The sequence below is a fragment of the Corticium candelabrum genome, chromosome 10, assembly GCF_963422355.1.
Source record: "Corticium candelabrum chromosome 10, ooCorCand1.1, whole genome shotgun sequence".
NCBI lineage: Eukaryota > Metazoa > Porifera > Homoscleromorpha > Homosclerophorida > Plakinidae > Corticium > Corticium candelabrum.
The window spans coordinates 472,660-492,432 of NC_085094.1; the positions used below are offsets into that span (position 1 = coordinate 472,660).

Sequence of the window (19,773 nt, forward strand, 5' to 3'; positions counted from 1 at the left end):
ATATTGCTCGATGGAGATCTCCGGAGGTGTTTTATGGCGAGTCATTAATTCGGTTGCTGCTTTGTACTTTGCTATTGCTGCATACGTACAGATGAACGATCCAGATCCTATTTTGTGGATTCCTTTGTACGCTGTGCCTTCTCTTCTTTGCTTTTCTGTCGTAGTGACGCCAACATGCACAGCTAGCTTCATGTGGAGCTCACTGTCTTTGGGTCATGTGATTGTGTGTTCAACAGGAGCATTGTATATTGGTTCTATTGGGTTTCTAAAAGGTACACTGAATCCTCTGAAAGCAGAAGAAGGTCGTGAGTTCACCGGACTGCTAATTGTTGTCCTTTGGCTATCTCTATGCACAGCAAAGTCGAAAGCCAATCTTCCTGCGTTTACCGTTTCTGCTGTCAATTTTTTTGTGGCCGTCCTTGCCATTTTACCTGTCTGTACGTGGCTTTACTGGCACTTCAGAGAGCAATACAACTGGGAATTACCTGAACATTGCAAAGGGAGTTTTGGAGACTTGTTGGGAAAGGACACATTTGATACTACGGAACACGTACGCGTAAAATAGAACAATGGACAGCGCGTAGGTAGTTCTATATTTTGTACAAATTGATAGTTACGTATATACAAACAGACTGTAGCCTAATTAGAGCCTTTGGCAATCAGATCAGGCAACATTGGAAAGCTGTTAAATTTACCTATTGGTGTCATACTGAATTGGGTCAATTGGCAGCAGAATATGGTCCGGCTGAAGCTACTACAGTTAGAGTTGGATTTAATAGGTCGATTGCTAACCCATGCACATTCAGTAACACTGAGCCAGCTGGCCAGCTTGAAGACTAGCCAGATGTGGGCAGGTTGAATATTAGCACAGGTACAGTACTGTACTGTTGTGTTTAGAAAGCTAGCTGTGGTTAGTTTTAGGATTAGAGTTTAATACTAGAGTTAGAATGGGGCCTCCTACCATATTTATTTCTGCTGCCAATATCACAACACGATCATATATTAGGGGGAATTTAAGACATAATTTGGCACAATACCAATATTTCTCATCATGCTTACATAATTGTTACCTTGACAATTAATATTAGGTGGGAGTATTACGTTAGTTGTTTGTAAAATATGATGGGTTGAGTAAATCTGTTTCTCTTCCCTCTTTCTGTAATTTCCAGACTGACAGTTGGCCTTTGCAGCGTTTTCAACAAAGTCCTGTCCTCTGATACATACGTAATGGCATGTTTACTGTTTCATGATGACTGCATCAGTGTCTCTTATGCCGACATGTGAGAACAGTTCAGCTTTGGATGTACAGTTCAAGTGTCATGTTGGACATCCAAGATAAGTGATGGATGAACGTGCCTTTTACTGATCTTTACAACGATTTATGTTCTGAATGGCAGTTACTTGTTCTTTTCTAAAATACTGTAGTGATGTTTGACAGCAACGTGTCCACAATGGTCGATCTGCAGCGGACAACCATCTTGCTATCACCAATTGTGTGTAGATTGACTAGTGACTCCCTGCATCGTCCTATGCCGGTCACTGTCACTACTCCTCCATCGCCACAAGAAGTTTGAAAGATGAAAAGAATAGAATAATGAAGTGAGTAAGAGATGTGAAGACCCAGACCACTCTCTCCTAAATGTCTAGATGGTTTTACTGGAGCAAAATTTGATACATTTTTTTTCTGCTTTTATTAAGAGTCCTTAAGACTCGGTATATATCGTTTACAGTGCAATCATACTCTAGATAATTTGATACATACATACATACATTTTCCTGTTTCATTTTAGAGTTGCTAAAACTTCTAATAAGATATAAAAATGATACAAAATGTACACAATACTACATGACAAATGAAGCCAAGACTTAAAGTGACGCACTATTGATTTCTAGTGTATTCGCAGCAACCCGTGCCAGGGGAGCCCAAAAATTATGAAAATCTTGTACATTCTGTTTACGAGTCCAATCTAGTCTAATTTTTTTGTGTAATACATACATACATACATACATACATACAATTTATTACATACATACATACAGGGTTTATTCATTCCGAGGGGCGTGTCTGAGACCCTGCCTACCTACAACTAGTACGGCGTAAGATTAAAAGGTCTCTAAACTAAAAGCAATAGATAGCAGGAGTCAAAACTAAAATCAGAATTAAAGCTATTACTCTACTACTTTTACACAAATAAGTCTGAGTCCATCCAACAGTCTGAATTGCTTCGACACCAGATTGCAAACGATGTGCCAATGGAAATTCTGCACATCTTTCTGAACAAGAAGTTTGACGAAGGCTTGCTGACATTGAGGAACCGCAGTATAGGTTCAAAGCTACTACAATCTACTAGGCGCCTCTTGACCCAACTTGTAAGGTGTGAATTTGAGCACTCCACCCAGCTCGTTTACAGGCAAATACCAAATTACTGTATTTATTTTTCTTGTATTCGGATGAGGTGGTAAAGTTTTCTTAAAACACACTCAATTCCAGAAGACTAATCTCCTTAGTTTTCTGCACCATAGGATGATGTCAGGGCAAAGAGATAAGTTGGAAATAACAGACGGGAGTACATATGGTAAGTCTGGAAAGTCAACAGAGATTGCTCAGGATCTTGAAAGATGTTCATCTAGGAACAGGGAGATGCATTTAAGCACAGAATTGTGACGCTGGGTGTATCTCCCACTCTTTAAAGCCATCCCGCAGATGTCGAGCACATGTTAAAAGGTTTGATAATTGCGCATACATTTTTTTTTGTTATTATTAAAAGTTGGTACAACTTCTAAATCAATCTAAATTCTTTACACTAAAGCTAGGTTTACAAAAGGTCCCAAAGGCTTCCAAAAAGATATGTCCGACTTTCTTGCACAAACAGTTCGTATATGTCGACGTAGATGCCACTTAAAACTGTTCATAATTCCAACAGGAGGAAGAGTTTTTCTTTTTGTCCAATAGGTGGTCATGAGAATGACGAAGAAAGTTCTTAGGTTTCCAGTTTCATTCATCAGCTCCAATGGGTGGAGGGCCGTAGGTGGATTTAAGGATACCCTACTCATACATACATACATACCAGTGGCGACGGAACTGGGGGGGCCGTGGGGGCACGTGCCCCCACAAAATGCTCTCCGTTATCCATGTCATCTTGGCTGGTCAAGCTATTTTGGTAAAATCTAAGTATGTTTTATGTTGCTTAGTATTCCTAGGCATAGAGTTAGCAGTGTTCTTGGATTTCTATGGCCTGACAAACCGTTGTGCCCCCCCCACTCAGCAGAGGCTTCCTTCGCCTATGCATACATACATACATACATACATACGTGTATATATACATACATACATACATACATTTATTGTTTCTTTCCATATACATGAGGCGTACCATCATACAGTAAAACTACAGTACAGAAAATGCTACTAGGTCACCAGTCACTGCTAGGTAGATTATAGACAAAAGAAAACATATTCTGACTAAAAGACAGTAACTGGTCAAACATATTACATTGGCAAGTTCACAGGAAGAGTTCTTTAATTGTGCTCAATTCCCACTTTTTGGAACCACAGTTGTCTTCTGAGGAGTCTGAAGTTTATGGGAGTGCATGGTAAATATCACTCACTGGCTGGAAATTCTGCTTGTCCACCAGACCACGTGACCCCATCTGTAAAGGATATAGATTACTATTCGCCATTCTAATTCCCAACTAAACAAGGTCTTCATATTTCATTCTTTTCAAGTTACTTGATGAAAAAGGTGGTCTCAAAACAGACAGTCAGTTCAAATATTTTAATTAGGCATGGACATACTACAGATTGATATATATATATATATATATATATATATATATATATATATATATATAAGGCAGCTTGTCAAGCAGGGGTTGCGGCAGAAGCTGGAGAAAGAGAGAAAGACAGCTCATATAAAGATATTGTTAGTGAGAATGGAGGTGTGTTTTATCCACTAGTTGCTGAAAGTCTGGGCTTGTGGTCGCCGTCTATTCTCCAGATTTTAAAATCAATCTGCAGAAGAACAACATTCCACAGTCACCTCACAATGAGCCAGGCCACATCCTATTTCCACAACGGCTTTCTATTATACTCTGGTTGTATAATGCAAAGATAATTCTAGAGAGATTGTCTGTAGATTGCTCTGATGACGTTCTAGACTTTTTGTGGAGTGGAGGGTTTGGGTTGGTTTTGGGTTAGTTTTTATGAATATATGCACTATATATATATATATATATATATATATATATATATATATATATGAGACAACCTTTTATTGCTTAAAGGGAAGCTGCTATACAAGTAATGCCAACATTGCCTCTAAAGCAATGCCACATATAAAAGCACTGCAGGGTCACTCAATTTAGAGCTATTGAATACATTGCACTAATAATAAAATGCTCAAATGCAATATATTCAATAGTCCTAAATTGAGTGACTCTGAATGGTGTTTTTAAATGCATTATTGTTTTAGAGGCAATGTTGGCATTACTTGTAGCAGCTCCCCTCTAAGCAATAAATGGTTCTCTCACGTATGTCTGTAGTATGCCAATGCTTAATTAAAATGTTTGAACTTACTGTCTGTACTACCTTTTTCATCAAGTACATACATACATACATACATGCATACATGCATGCATACATACATGTGAGAAACCTTTCTTCATAAAGGTACTGTATGGCCGGCCGGATAGCATTGCATGCCAGGTAGTGCATGCCTACATTGTATGCATACAGTGGTACACTGTCGCAGTGTGTATACGTGCATGGTATAGTAAAATTGAACAATGTCCGGTACCAATCTACTGAGAAGGACAACTGAGACATGCCTCTGGAACCAACTACTGTAGTAGAGTCTCAAACACACTTCATATTTCTGCCCAAACATTTCTTGAAACAGGTTCTCGTATTTTCTTGTTTGCTTTCTTGTGCATTCTCTATATATTCCTTCTTTGAAAGCAATAGTTATATAGTTCATAGCTGAATAGTTTCTTTGCAGAGCGACTGAACACACATATGTCTGGTCTCTAGAAGAGAAGCAAACTGTAATGACTTATTGGGTAGATCACATTCAATAACATATTCATCTAGTACATGATCTCGGACGTAGTTCTTGATAATAGACAACACTTGATATTTATTTACTTTATATTTAATTAAATTAATATCTGCGTTGCACAAAGTAGCACTGGTGCAATTAATTAGTTTATGACACATACACAAACACACACATTAAGATAACATACTATTCAGTCAAACAGTACTAAATAAACTACTCAGTGTATAACAGCTGTGTAAACGAGTCGAAAGAAACAGGCAGTAGTATGCCTTGTCAGCTAGCTTCTGTAGGCAACTAGCTCCATTCAGAAATCTCTCTGAAAGCGTCATATTGATATCTCTCTGTGACATGGAATATGACGTACCAAAAATGTCAAGTCAAATTTGGCACAAGTCGAGAAAAATGACGATCTAGATGACAGTTGTAACACTTGCATTGGACAAATGTATCTAATGACGTTGTTGTTTATGTCTCGAAGTATATCATCCTTGTGCCACAGGGCAGTTGTTCAAGACATGATATAGCATTTGTTTTTCTTTGCATAGAGGACAAAGATTGATTGTAGATTTTTCAGCAATGCAGATTTGCTTTGAACGGAACTATGTTGCCAATTCACTTATATTAATTAGACACCATATGTCATAAATTAATTGTATTTTCTGAAAGCCCATCAACTGTGAATGCCCATATTAAACGATTGTCAATAGACCTGATCGATCTATAGTTAGTGAAACCTGTAGACTTCTGGATTTCAACGTTTCATAAAACATACATACATAAATACATAGATACATGCAAACATACATGATGATGGTAGCTAGTCCACTGAAATCAGTGCTGAAACCACTTTGCCAAAACTTGCCAGATGCTTTCCTGTGCGATGACAGACCAGCACCAGATAAATAGGAGTTGGCACATGATGTACAGTACATATGCATATGTAGAGTTTCACATGCAATGCAATGTGTGAGGAAAGTGATGAATGTTTGCGTAACTGACGTAAGTTTGATAATTGTTTTCTACTCTCTCTTCTTCAAAATGAGGAATTGCATAGTTTTCTCAACAATAATCTATCAGTTGCTCAAGGTTTTGAAGTGTTCAAAATTTATTGAGCACTTCTTCAGACTGCTCTTAGTACTGACCAAAGTTAACTTACTACACATAGTAGCCTCACAAGCCAAGTCTTCTTACTACTTTCAATTACGTCAAAGCCGTCTTCAATTTTGCCAATAAAGATAAAACTTTGCAGTACCATACAGCAAAGACTACACGGTAGCACTCCTAATGTAACTGGCCAAACATAAAGACTGGTTCAGTAAACACTGTATTCTCGACCACGTTTCCTTTTGTAAGTCCAACAAAGCCTTAGCTTCACTCCTTAGATCGGCATTTTTTGCTATTGTCTCACCATGAATCTACAATAACAGCAAACCGACAATGCAAATAGTTAATTACAATAGAAATATATACAAACAACCTTGAGAAAAACTTGTAAATATGCTTCGACCATTTCATAGTCTTTCCTTTTTACCGACTGACACTTAAAAAACTGAATCATGCTCAATAATTGCTTCACATCTCCACCCTCCTCAGAGCCTAGCATGTGTATTTCAGTATTGATGGCTGATGGGCCCATTGTCTCCAGCATTGCCACAAGAGGTGAATCTAAACAACACACAAACTAAATCAACTGCACAATGAACGTTTGCTGATTCATACAGTCTCCTGAAGAACTACAAGAGTCCAAACATTCCTCAAAATTAGACTTGGGTCGAACTTGTGAGAGAGATATTTGTTTAGAAGCAGCAACCTGTAACACAACCAACTGCAAATGACAATGTGTCTATCTCCAACAAACGAGTACAGTGTTCATAGAAGTGCGAAAGTGTGAAAGCAGTCAAAAATAATTTGTAGCTTATGAATACAATGCAGTAGAAAATCTGTTTTAGACTATTAAACAGTACAATTTATAATACAAAAGTACACAATTCTGGTCTACCTTTTCTTCAGTTGATGTATTGCTTTGTGTGTCTTTGTAAAATTGAAAATCTAATCCAGGAACAGTAGGTAAGAAGAAAGGAGCAGCTTCAGGAACTCTAGGTGGTTCCTTTGGCTTATTTCTATGCTAAAAATACAATCTTTCACTTTTCAACAGTCACTGTTATATGGAAAATTAGCAATAAACCTTAATAATGTCTAGATGGATAAGGTTATGCCACCTTGATCGAGGTAGTTCTGACAAAGATACTAGTTCTTCAGCAAGCTGGTCTGGAGTTTTGAACTTCAATTGAAGCATGTCAACTATTTCTCCATGCGGTTGAGATAATATCTGGCCACCTGACAAATAGCCCGTGTCAAATATCAATTGTTAAATAACAAATTGAAATGATAGAAGTCTATCATACGGGTAATGGTTGTGCTAGAAACTGACAGGTGCATGGCGCTTTCAGCTTCTAGCACCCTTAATTAAGGAAACATTGCTTTTACCTATTTGCTGTTCTCCAGTTGTTGGCATGGCAAGCATTTCAGGCTGGTAGTTAGGTGGCAATGGACGAAGAGATATTGCAGAATACATAAACCGATTTGACCTGAGTAACAACAGTAGTTACCAATGCAGACAAAGTACAGTAGAAGTAACAAGCACCATAAATAAACTCCAAGATTATCCACATGCGTCGTAGCCAAAAAATCTCCAACTTCAGACATACTCACACTTGTGGCAGCTGATTCTACAAGAAAACAATCCAGCAACCTGCAAAGCAGATAGATAATATAAATAATAATATAAATAATAATAACCAATTTGTTGTTGACAATACAAATATATATGTATTGTCAACATTACTTTGCTGCTGGTAAATCCCAGGTCCTCACAGTCATGTCCATAGATGAGGAAATAAGCCAACGCGAATCAGGACTATATGCCTGAAATAGATTGATTTACAACATCTAAAAAACCTCAGGCGTGCGCACTTTATCTTACCATGTCCAAGATCCTGTTAGTGTGTCCAGTGAAAGTACGAACTATTCTCCTGGTGTCCGTGTCGACCACATGAATAGTAAAATCATCTAATGCCACAGCCAGCATTGAGCTGCATAAACAAAGCAAATGTAATTGAAAACATCATCATAAAATGTAATTGTTTCTTTTTAAGTAAATACAATTTCTACTGCATGTTAAATATACAGTTAATGTGAATGCAAACAGTTTGCCCCATATCAGAGCTCCGTCTCTCCTGAATTTCTAAATTCATAGCGCTGACAAACATACCAACACATTGACTATTATACTGAGCATAATTTACCTCTCTCTGTGGTAAACCATCTGGCAAACACATTCATTCAACAGAATAGTACAATGATTTTGTTTGGATCTAAAATTCCAGAACTGAAAACAAAGATGTAATTCCATGAATATAACATAAATGTTACAACTATTCCTGTGACTCACTTTCAGAGTATTATCAGCCGACCCTGTCACAACATTTTGATTGACAGCATCAATAGAAACTCCTCGAACTGCTCCATCATGTGCTAAACATAAATCAACATGAGATGACATGACTATCCATCTGTCTGTCTGTTAGCCATTTGTCTCTGTCTTACATATATATTTTCATTAAAGAACTACAGCACCATACATAGCAAAAGCTAATCTACGTGTCTATTACATCTATTACATACAAGAAACTGACAAAAACTACAGTTCACACTAGATACTCACTAAATATAGCACACATGCATGCATGCTCACACGTGTGCGCACACGCGTGCACACACAGCTGGAAAGCAAATCTTTTCCTCCTTTTGTCTTTAAACTCAGATCTGTTTGGTTTTCCAAACTCATTTTTGGATCTTTTTGACAGCTGGTCTAGATATTCTTCTCCCTGCATTCCCCATATGCCAAGTGTTCTAGCATCAATTCCCAGAATCTTGCAACCGTGAGATGAAACAGGAATTGACTGACATCGTTCACAAGCCACACTACCTATTTGATCGCTAGACCAAGAGCGGAGAGAGAAGGCTTGAGATCCCACATGTTGACATTATCTTATCTGGTAGCCCCAGTATGAAAATATCGTCCAGGTAAGCTAACACTGTGACATCATCATGATTGGATTAAACTTTACAAAGAACAGGGTGTAAAGCAGTGAAAACAGTACAGGTCCCCAAAGGGTCGCCTTGATGGACACCTTCCTCTGGAAAACTAATTAGCATAGTTAAATTCTTAATTATAGAACTCTCTAAATCTTTCTACTGCGCAAGAGCATTCTAGAATTTTCTATAGCTGGTGTTTACAGCCATGTTCGTGGTTGTTGTGTTTTGTTGCGTTCTGTTCGCACTTTGATGAGTATAATAATTGTTCCTTAACTGAACAGAGTCAATAGGTTATGCGCCAAGCATGTTTTCCACTGCACAGTTTCAAGTACTGAAGTGAGAGTCAGAGTTCAGAACTCGACAGTGTGAACGCAACACTGGTTGAAACAAAGAACATTGAGATTTCCTGCAAGGTGAGCTATGGATGAAAATGGACTATTGATAGGTTACATCGAGGTAACTGAATCACCAGGAAATTCCAGTTGAGGCGAGGCATCTCCTGCTTGCAAAAGACTTGTCGAAGTATGTTGATGAATCAGTTGTGCTTCCGCAAAATGCAACATTAGAACAAAGAGCTAAGTATCAGAGTGAGTCACAAAAGGCATTTTTAATTTATCTTAATTGTATCTCATAATCTCTTATGAAGAACCAAAGGAAGCCTGGGATGCTCTCAAGAAGCATTTCAAGTGAGAAACTCTCGCTAATAACCTTTTCCTTAAGAAACAGTATTTCGAAAGAAAAGTAGTGAATGCAATTCAATTGACACCCATCTAAAGGAAATGAAAGAGCTGAGGAATAAACTTAACTCAATTGCTGCACCAATTTCTGAAGAAGATCAAGTAGTTACTCTTCTTGGAAGTTTGCCTTCATCATTCTCCGCTGCAGTCACTGCTCTTGATAATGTGACTATGCATTTTGTTCAGCAGCAACTAATCCATTATGAGAGAAAGCTCAATAGTCCGGAAGCAAAGTCTGTCGATTTGCATGATTCAGTACTAGCAGGAGCTCAAAGGCAAAAATCTCCAAAGTGTTGGACCACTAGCTTGGACTTATTCAGCAATTTTGTCCAAAACGAAACGACAAATTACAACATAGAGCAAATGTTATTGAAGACGGAATTGAATTAGGCTGTGACGGTGAGGGAGCATGTCTGGTGTCTGGTGAAGTTCCTAAAAATAGGTTGGTTGATGGACTCGGGTGCATCTGGTCACATAACTCCTAAAAGAGAATAATTCACTGAGTATCAATCATTCTCAACTCCTGAAAAGGTTGTTTTGGGTGATGGTAATGTTGTTGAAGCAGTGGGAGTTGGTGCTATATAACTGAACATGCTGTTCGCGGTTAGTGACAGCAAGAAAGCAGTATTATATGATGTATTGCATGTTCCAAGATTGTCCTGCAATTTGTTCTCTGTAAGAGCAGCTGCAAAAAGGAGCAATTAAGATGCTGGATTAGAGGGCCAACAGGAACTTTGCAAGGAATGGGTTTTATAGCTGGAAAACTATATCACTTGAAGTGTAAAGTTATAATTGGTGAAGAAAGTGCTTCAATGGAGTCAGAAGATCTGCCAGAAGTTGCTGTATGGCATCAACAATTGGGTCATTTAAATGGGCAACAACTCAATACTGTTGTGAATTGTGGCTTAGTATCTGGCATCAAGTTGCCTATAACTTCAAAACTTTCATTTTGAAAGATGCATAAATGGAAAGATGCAACGAAAGCCATTTAAATCCTTGACCCATAACAGTCAAAATGTAAACTAGAATTTGTCCATAGTGATGTATGTGGACCACTTCAAGTAGAGTCAATTGGTGGGAGTCGATACTTACCTTTATAGATGACAATTTGAGGTATGTCTCTGTTTAATTATTAAGCACAAAATGGACGTATTTGAAAAATTCAAGTTGTTTGAGACAAAAGTGACAAAGAAGTGTGGTAAGCCGATAACGAAACTCAGGACAGACAATAGAGATGAGTATATATCCACAAACTTTCAGGCATATCTCACTTCTGAAGGAGTTGAACATCAGCTCACTCTACAGTACTCACCTTAACAAATTGTGTAGCCGAATGAATAAGCAGCACCGTCATGGAATCAGCTCGGGCAAAGCTATTGCACGCTATCCAATAAATTTTGGGCTGAAGCAATAGCAATGGCTGCATATCTTAGGAATCGCATTGCTACATCTGCTAACAAAGAGCATCGTACATCCTTTGAAACTTGGTATGGCTATAGACCTGACATTAGTCATCTTAGGATATTTGGGTGTACAGCCTACTGTCATGTTCTGATACGGAAAGGAGGAAACTCGATAAAAAGTCTTGATGAATGTGCTTTATTGGCTATAGCAAGAATCCAAAAGGGTATAGGCTGATCAATTTGAGTGCTGACAAAGTTGTCACTAGAAGAGATGTTGTGTTTGACAAAATTGACTTTCAGTTCTTCAAACCAGCAGATGAAGATGTTTCAATCTCACCCGAAATATTAACTGTGTCTGGAGATGAAACGACTGAAGATGAAACGACTGAAGATGAAACGACTGAAGATGAATCTCAACCAGAAGTGGTACCCTAAAGATCAAGACGAGTGATTCGATGTCCAGACTTTTATGGATATTCTGAATCTACAGACGCCGCTACGACTGCATATGCAAACACTGTGATGCTTTCAATCACTTTCACATTATGCTTACAATGGAAAAGAGATAACTGAGCCAGAAACAATTGAAGAAGCACTCAGTAGTTCACATGCAAGAGAATGGAAACTGGCGACTGATTCGGAGTATCAATCTCTAATCGAGAATGATACCTAGGATCTCGTAGAGCTACCAGAGGGGAGAATAGCAGTCAGCTGTAAGTGGATATTCAAAGTCAAATATAATGGAAAGGCAATGTTGTACGACTTAAGAGTAGATTGGTTGCTAAGGGATACTCTCAAAGACATGTTTTTTCAATGAGACATTTTCACCTGTTGTGCATTTTTCATCAATTCGTACTCTTTTGGCCCTTGCTGTTCTAAAGGATTTGATTATTAAATGGATGTAGTTACTGCGTTCCTCAATGGAAAGCTTGATGAGGAAATCTAAACATAGCAACCAGATGGATACCGAGTTTCAGGAAAGGAAAATTGAGTTTTCAGATTAAGAAAATCTCTTTATGGTTTGCAGCAGGTACCTAGATGCCGGAATCAAGCACTATAGGAGTCTATGATGCAAGCTGGATTTACAGAGTAGTGCTGTCCTTGCATGTTCATTCGAATTGATGAACTCAGATGCGTCAACACTTCCTGCGATGATAAGCTGACAGTTGAATTGCCTTGACAGATAAAACCCAAATACATGTTTGAAACTTGATTTCCAATATCATGGAATGACTTATAAACTTGGCATATCATATCATTCCTGATGACAGAGTTAAATGCATTTTTGAGATCCATTTTCAGTAGTGCACCAGCAGAACCTCCTTCAGTGGCTCCATATTGCAGAGGAGAAAAGAAAACAGAGAATTCCTTCTTCTTTTGAGCTTTTGAGCACATATAGCACGTGCAGCAAGTCTCCTAAAACACTGACCAATGGCTAATGGGGTACATCACCATTTGGTTTAGGTAACGGAAATAAAGCGAGCTGCAGTCAGGACTCTGATTGCACAAACAGGAAGTGTGTCCTTAGCAATCAAAGAACAAATATGATTAAGGCCACGAAGAGTCATAGAATTCTGCAGCAAAACTTGGCAATGTTCATATCTCCATCCAGAAAGGTCAGGACTGGAACCCCTAGGAGATGACACAATGGCTGCTGACAGTTGATGAGTCGTATTTATATGCCAGCTCTTTCAGAATTGCCTTGGAAACAATCTTGTATATATTTGACCCTAAAAGGGGATTTGTTGGCCAAACATGATATAGCATCTTCAGATAAGAAGCTAGCCCTGAGCTTGTTAGAACTCGAGCTGCTCGTGAGAGTTCACCACATTTCACTAACCGTAAAGAAGCTTGTTTGTTTGATCTTTTTGTACTTGATTTGAAGCCTATTGAGCTGCACCAGCTGATCCCATTAAAAGGCAAGATATTTGCGGAAAATGGTTTTTGGATGACTTAATGCCCGACTTGCCTCTACTGGGTAGGCTCACAGGTGACAACAAAATCCTTGGAAAAAGAAAACAAAGTTTCAAAGCAGCTTCATCCTTTGGGTCTTCATCTAACTTTCGAAATACAACACAACATTTTTGGAAAAGACCTCGAACAGCAGGCTTGACTGATTGAACAGTTCGTGGAGGTACAGATGACAAAATTGCCTCTACAGAAATGTTGCGTATAAACAGCCATGCTGACGATTCAATATCTGTTGAGTCACCAGGTCCGTCACAATCACTAATAGCAAGAGACACACTAGCTAGCGCTTCTTCGTTGTAAAGCATTTTAGATGTGGTCGTGAACGTCCAAAGAAAATCCCTCGCCACGTGCACGTGTGTCACAAGCAATCACCAACATCTCTGATAAGCACTCAGAACCAAGTCTATTTGATCGGTTCTTGCATTGAGATGAGTGTTGGCACAGTTTCTGGAACCATTTCTTGCAATAGGCACATTGTAGAAGACTGTGGCTGATGACAAACTCTGCCGGTAACTCCTTATTGGAATGGGAGACATGAATGTGATCTAACAACTGTTTACATGGCCCAGACACCATACATGATGAAAATGGACAAAAAAGATCCTGTGACATCGCCAGCAAGAGGAACGTCAGACTCCAGTGCAGTCACCATAAACATCTGGGCTTTGTCTGTCTGCCTGTCTGTCTGTCCATCTGCTGCCGCGACAAGAAGAAAAGAAATGCAAAAACATTCAGAAGAGCTTGTTCCACGAGGATATTTTCAATCAAATTTCAATCATATCAGCAGTTATATTAAAGTCAGCATCCTGTGACACTTCCCTGCATAAACACTGTAGAGGTCTCTTTTGACTTGCTCCACGTGTCAAAAATTTGACAAAAACAATTTCTCCAAAGCCATGATATATTTGTTTCACTGGAAGCCCATTTAATGGATAGAGCCTGTGGACTCCTCCATTGTTAACAGACTTCTAGTAATTAAGCTGAAACTCCAGTATCTGACTACCTGGATCATCTATACCCAAATCCATCATCATGTCTCTTTAATTTTCTTACAACATCCTTGTATTTCCTCTTGTTATAATGAAGTGCCAGTACATGTGTAGCAGTTGGTCTGTAACCTAAGCTAGCAGCAGAGGGTTTAGCTTTAGTCCTTCTTTGTTCTTTTTGTGTCTTTGTTGAATTGTAGACAGGACTCAAATTGATTTCCAGCAGACACCCGATGTCTAAAACAGTGTCATGCAAACTGTTGTTAAGAACAGATCTGTGCATTTCATCCATTAACAACGCCTACTATTTATATCCCTTTTGAGTTTTAAAGGCAAGCAATGGTAGGCAGTAAAATGCAGCCGAAAGAAATGTTAGATAAATAGTAACCTAACTGTGCATGATGATCACATAACTGCATGATACAAAGAATTGCCATAAACATTAAACATCACCAAAACTTACACCATGCCAATGATATTCAAAACAGATGCCATACATATCAAGAGATCAATCCACAAATACATGAACTAGATACGTCATTGTAATACTACTACATGTGGAATGTGGCAACAGCTGATTTACAACAAACTATCTTGGAGCTACCCAAAAATCTAGTTCCCTAGCTGGGATTAGCATCAAATCTCCAATGATACCGATATTGCCATTAACAAGAACGCAAACAAACACTGTTAGGGTTCCAAGACACTGTATTAATACTGCAAAGCTTTCACAATTTTCATACTCAGTTAGACTGATACAACATACTGAGAAAAATCCGTGTTCAACTGTATACAACACATCCATCATCTCCAGATTCTCCTGTTATAGACATCAGACAGCCAATCCTTTGTCATCATAAACCACACAGCATTCCCAAAATATGGTTAGATACATCAGGTTCTTAACAATCCGCAGATTTTGAAATTAGTTAGTCTACAGATACGATGCGAGGAATGACACTATTAAGCTACAGTACATTGTATTTACCATCACTTGAAAATCAAAGCTCATCCAAATGGACACATCCAATATGGCTGTCAAAGCATCAATCGTACATGCAATAAAGTTGGCAACGAGTATCACATGACAGTAACTGTGTAAAGCCAAGCAGACAGACTGTCGTCTAAAAGAAGTTACTCAATAACTGCAAACTTTACCCCACATAAACTGGTACATTGTTGTATCGTGGGAGGACCAGCACCTGTCAAACTCTGCTGAGATGCTACTCTAATTTTGGCAATACAGGAATAATCAACTACCCTATTCTAACAAGCATTGATGAACAATACAACCTACAATTCTAATCTCTGTGAATAATTAACAACTGAGAAAAGACTAGAAAATTCCATTGGGGCACATCTTATCTATTGCAACATTAACCACTAGATGCCCTATCAACTACTTCAAAGCATCAAATGGTGTGTATGTATGCATGCATAAATGCATATAACTGTACCTTTCAAATTGCCAAAGCATCCTCTGTTCAAGCCTGACTGGATGTTAAATGTTTCCACGTGACCGGATGAGTAACCAATCAAAACAAAATTTCCACAGTGACTTATAACTGCCACCTACCCATACACAAGTACATCCATCAGACTACACATATACCACCGTGGTAGCTTCATAAACTTCATTACTGTTGCTGTTGCAGATTTCGGAGCATAATGAGGCTTTAACTTGTGCTTGCCAATGCATTTGTTTTGCAGACTCCATGTACAAGCCACTGACTGTCCAACATGACATGTTACTACATTGTCCCAGTCGTTTTCATGAATATCCTCTAGTACAACACCAGCATGCAACACCAACTTAATTACTTTCTTCAGATTGCTACTCTAACCAGCAAAAAATGATGTAATTGGCAATAGCTTCAGCTCTTCTGGTCTCACATCCCTGGCTTGTGCTTTTCTCACAATTGAACCTAATCCACAAAAATATTGCTGGCAAATAAATTATGACCAGTTCCTTTAGGCTCAGTTCAATAAATAAAATCACTAGGTGTTGTTTACTGATTATATGGCAAGTCATGGCATTATAAACTTCAGAATTTTCCCAGCTTCAAACGTGTAATGAAAAATCTACAAGATGTTTATTTGAGAGCAAACATGCTACACCAACTGTACCTTGTTTCCTGTTACCAAATATAGAAGTCACTAAAGGATAATTACAGTCTGTAGCATAAACACAAAGACCATACCAACTTGATTCTATTTTAAACACTGACCAATTCAACAGATTTTGAAAAACAAGTTTCATACTATGTGCACATCCATACTTTGCACACCCACTATGCAGCAAGAGCAATCTAAAAACAGACTATAGTAATGTCATGTTTAGGTATAAATTACACCTTCAAGGCATCAAATGTGCTGTCCACATGACTCAGTACATAGTACTATTGGGCATTCATGTTGCTACAAGATACAAAGCAATGTAAATGAACTGATTAATGTCTTCAGTATTTTCAAAGTATAGAAAACCAATAAATTTTCTATTATCTCGCTCTGTCTTGCGCATGAATAGCACACAGTGACTCAGTTACTGATTGCATTTTAGAATCATGACACCGCCCGACTCTCAATAGCCATCACTACTTTAAAGAATTACGCCAACAATACACCAACGCATCTATCTATCTATGTTCCCTCACACACAATGACTCAACGTTCTCTCATCAGAATATTTATACTACTGCTAAAACCACGCCCTACCCAGTTATTATGTACATGAGTCAATTGTGTAAAATGTCAAAGTAGCACCTCCCAGTGACTGTTGCCAAAACATAAAACCCTGTTAGCACGTGGATTGTGACACTCTGAAACAGGACAAATCACTCTTTTGCAATCTTATTAAAAGTATACTAAGCTAATTTAATAAGTACAACCCATCAACTTTACCCTTCTTGACAATAACACCCATAATATGAGAACCAGATATGGCTTGTATCACTTGAAATAGAACCATGACACACAGAAAAAACAAACCTTGTGACAACTCTGTGCTGTAATGATCACTGACAATAGAAAGCAACCTTAAAGACCTGTCAAGCCCTAAGAAACCAAGTCAGGCTACATATTAATACCAACAGATGCCCACTATACCTGCCGTTAGAATAAGATGTCGAGAGCTGCCATAAAATTTACACAATGTAGGAGGTGCACTGTGACCATTCCTAGATCGAAGAAGCCTGCCGCTGCCATCAGGTTGATCAAATATCCAGACCTAAAAATAACAGTAAATAAACAAAACAATTCTGCTGCTAACCTGAGTCATTAGCAATTCCACGATTCTATGCGCCGGTAAACAAATTAAAAATAGGTTTGTCTCTTATTTCAGTTGCAACATCAGCAATAAGATACAAACTCTTTGCTATCATCAGCACGCTTAAACTAGCAAAATTGTATGAGCCTATGGGGTTGCTGGGACCATGGCCCCATCACTTTAAAAAAAGTGTAGTTGACAAGGTGGTTGATTTGTGGTAACTTCCGTTTAGGGTACCCAACATGCAAAAATAAAAAAATATATTTTATTCCATTTTTCATTAGCTTTTAATGTCCGTATGCCCACAACAATAAAATTTCTATTTTGAAGTTACATTCGTGAAGATATTGAGGCGCAAAGTTGCTTACTGTTGTTTATGTTTATGGCCGGTATAGTAAGCATACATGTTGTGACGTATTAGCAGAAATGGAAGTGGCTATAGTACATCCAGGTAATAGAAGTGTCTTACAAGAACTTGAAGAAGTAAACCTCTTGTTGCCTGCTGGCTGCAGTAATGTGCTCAGAAAGAAAGTGTGGCTTTGATTCGCTTCTCCCACAATGCCAAGATGTGAAAGAAATGGGAATCACGAGGAAACAGCGAGAAATCGATGGGATGGGCTAACTGCATGTTCAGACCCGTGTAGTGTGTATATTCAGCAACTCTATAGTTAGAATTTACAAGACTTACCTTCATTTCTCACGCTTTCTTTTGGCCTTTCTCCTCTTCTGTATTTAATGACTTTCTCGTACATTGCCACTTTGCAATCCTCCTAATGGCTTCCCAGTAAACAAATCGCCTGCACAGCTTGATGCTTCAGGCTCAGTCTCCGTTTACCTTAAGTAAAAGCCCAAATCTCATAGTAACGTTATCCTCCGTTTCGAAACATTCAGGCTGAAAATACACACTACACGGGTCTGAACGTGTGGTTGATCCAACCCATTTCTTTCACATTTTGGCATTATTGGAGAAGCGAATCACAGCTACACTTTCTTTCTGAGCACATTACTGCAACCAGAAGGCAATGAGAGGTGTAAGACATTTTTATTGCCTGCATGCCCTATAGCCACTTTTCATTTCCTGTTAATATCTCTACTATACCAGATATAAAAAACCAGAATCAACTTCGTGCCTCCATATCTTCACAAATATAACTTCAGTCCCACTACTTGAAACTTCCTTCCGACGAGCCTGCTTAGCCAACAGCTTCAAAAACTGTAACAGCATCAGACGCTGGTTCCTGCAGACTTCCAATTTAATATATATGCTATATAACTCAGAAAATAAGTGGCATATGTTTCCTACAAAAAGCTAAAGATTTCTCAGTCTAGCTATACCAAGTGCTGATCACAAACAAGCCTGCAAAGTTGAAAGCATAGGCAATTTTGACTAATGACTGGTGGTGGTTATTGGTTGCATGTAATTTTGCTCAGATAGCGCATTAGACTAAAACACATTAATATGCTTCTGAGTAATAAGGCAATATAGTACTAACCCGAGATAACTTTTGTTTGCCCACACCACTTTGTGTGACTATAAAATTGAAAAAATAAACTCCTATTAGAACACAAATTACTAACTTGCTTACTTCACACCCATACTTGATCAGCATATAAACTAAGCATCCAGTAATGCCATATTTAAGTTCCCTAACCTAAAAGCTGTGATTTCACACAGCTATGAACCCTTTGAAGAGATAGAATCGACTTGTCATGAACCGCTCCAAACTTAGATGCCACTTTATTTCCAAGTATGCTACACTTATAAAATCTATCCAAATTGTACAAAGTGACTGTCATTTCATGCACCCAAATTCTGTAACATTGCTAAATAGTCTGTAATCATCAAAGTAATGAGAGTTATCACTACACATATTGGATATCAATGTTACTCCTAGTTATGCCATGTTAGATTCCTGGACAAATTATTGTAGTAAGCCAGGAAAACGACTGATTTTTCATTAACCATAATTCCAGACAGATAAGTTTGATTGTCTATTTTCGACAAGACCTGATAATTGCAAACATGAATTAGACTATATTTTCATAATCTAGTAAACTCTCTCATGAATATTGGCTGTTTACTGGCTGTCAGGCCATTGTCTGTAGTTGCCACATACAACCAAACACAATTGCTGCTCCATGATTTTAACTCGACCAAAGCTGCAAATTATGACAGCCACACAAGTACATAGACACACAGACCAAAAATGATTCAAAGCCTTGATTGTAGAAAGTTGTCGTTTCAGGACCGCTACT

At 38.3% G+C, this 19,773-nt stretch overlaps 2 protein-coding genes across 2 annotated transcripts in view; one reads left to right on the top strand and one right to left on the bottom strand.

Annotated features, from left to right (window-relative positions):
* The first annotated feature begins 10 nt into the window (after window positions 1-10).
* LOC134185987 (transmembrane protein 220-like) lies at window positions 11-700 on the top strand. The gene has a single exon (XM_062653886.1). It carries the CDS (start codon window positions 11-13, stop codon window positions 563-565), a length of 555 nt encoding a protein of 184 aa, XP_062509870.1. The 3' UTR covers window positions 566-700.
* A 5,522-nt stretch (window positions 701-6,222) lies between these two features.
* Window positions 6,223-19,773, bottom strand: part of LOC134185779 (WD repeat-containing protein 36-like) — a 28,384-nt gene continuing 14,833 nt past the window's right edge. Inside the window, exons 9-24 of the mRNA XM_062653652.1 lie at window positions 17,358-17,478; window positions 17,241-17,306; window positions 16,097-16,177; window positions 15,894-16,036; window positions 15,710-15,824; window positions 8,509-8,591; window positions 8,363-8,445; window positions 8,041-8,149; window positions 7,903-7,982; window positions 7,702-7,809; window positions 7,545-7,645; window positions 7,243-7,394; window positions 7,057-7,182; window positions 6,777-6,867; window positions 6,535-6,722; window positions 6,223-6,472 (exon numbers count right to left, since the gene is read on the bottom strand). Of these exons, the coding sequence (XP_062509636.1) occupies window positions 6,323-6,472; window positions 6,535-6,722; window positions 6,777-6,867; window positions 7,057-7,182; window positions 7,243-7,394; window positions 7,545-7,645; window positions 7,702-7,809; window positions 7,903-7,982; window positions 8,041-8,149; window positions 8,363-8,445; window positions 8,509-8,591; window positions 15,710-15,824; window positions 15,894-16,036; window positions 16,097-16,177; window positions 17,241-17,306; window positions 17,358-17,478 (1,797 nt within the window). The 3' untranslated portion in view covers window positions 6,223-6,322. The remainder of the gene's footprint in view (window positions 6,473-6,534; window positions 6,723-6,776; window positions 6,868-7,056; window positions 7,183-7,242; window positions 7,395-7,544; window positions 7,646-7,701; window positions 7,810-7,902; window positions 7,983-8,040; window positions 8,150-8,362; window positions 8,446-8,508; window positions 8,592-15,709; window positions 15,825-15,893; window positions 16,037-16,096; window positions 16,178-17,240; window positions 17,307-17,357; window positions 17,479-19,773) is intronic.

Excerpts from the sequence above, each read along its gene's own strand:
- LOC134185987 (XM_062653886.1), top strand. The coding sequence starts at position 11 with ATGGAGATCTCCGGAGGTGTTTTATGGCGAGTCATTAATTCGGTTGCT.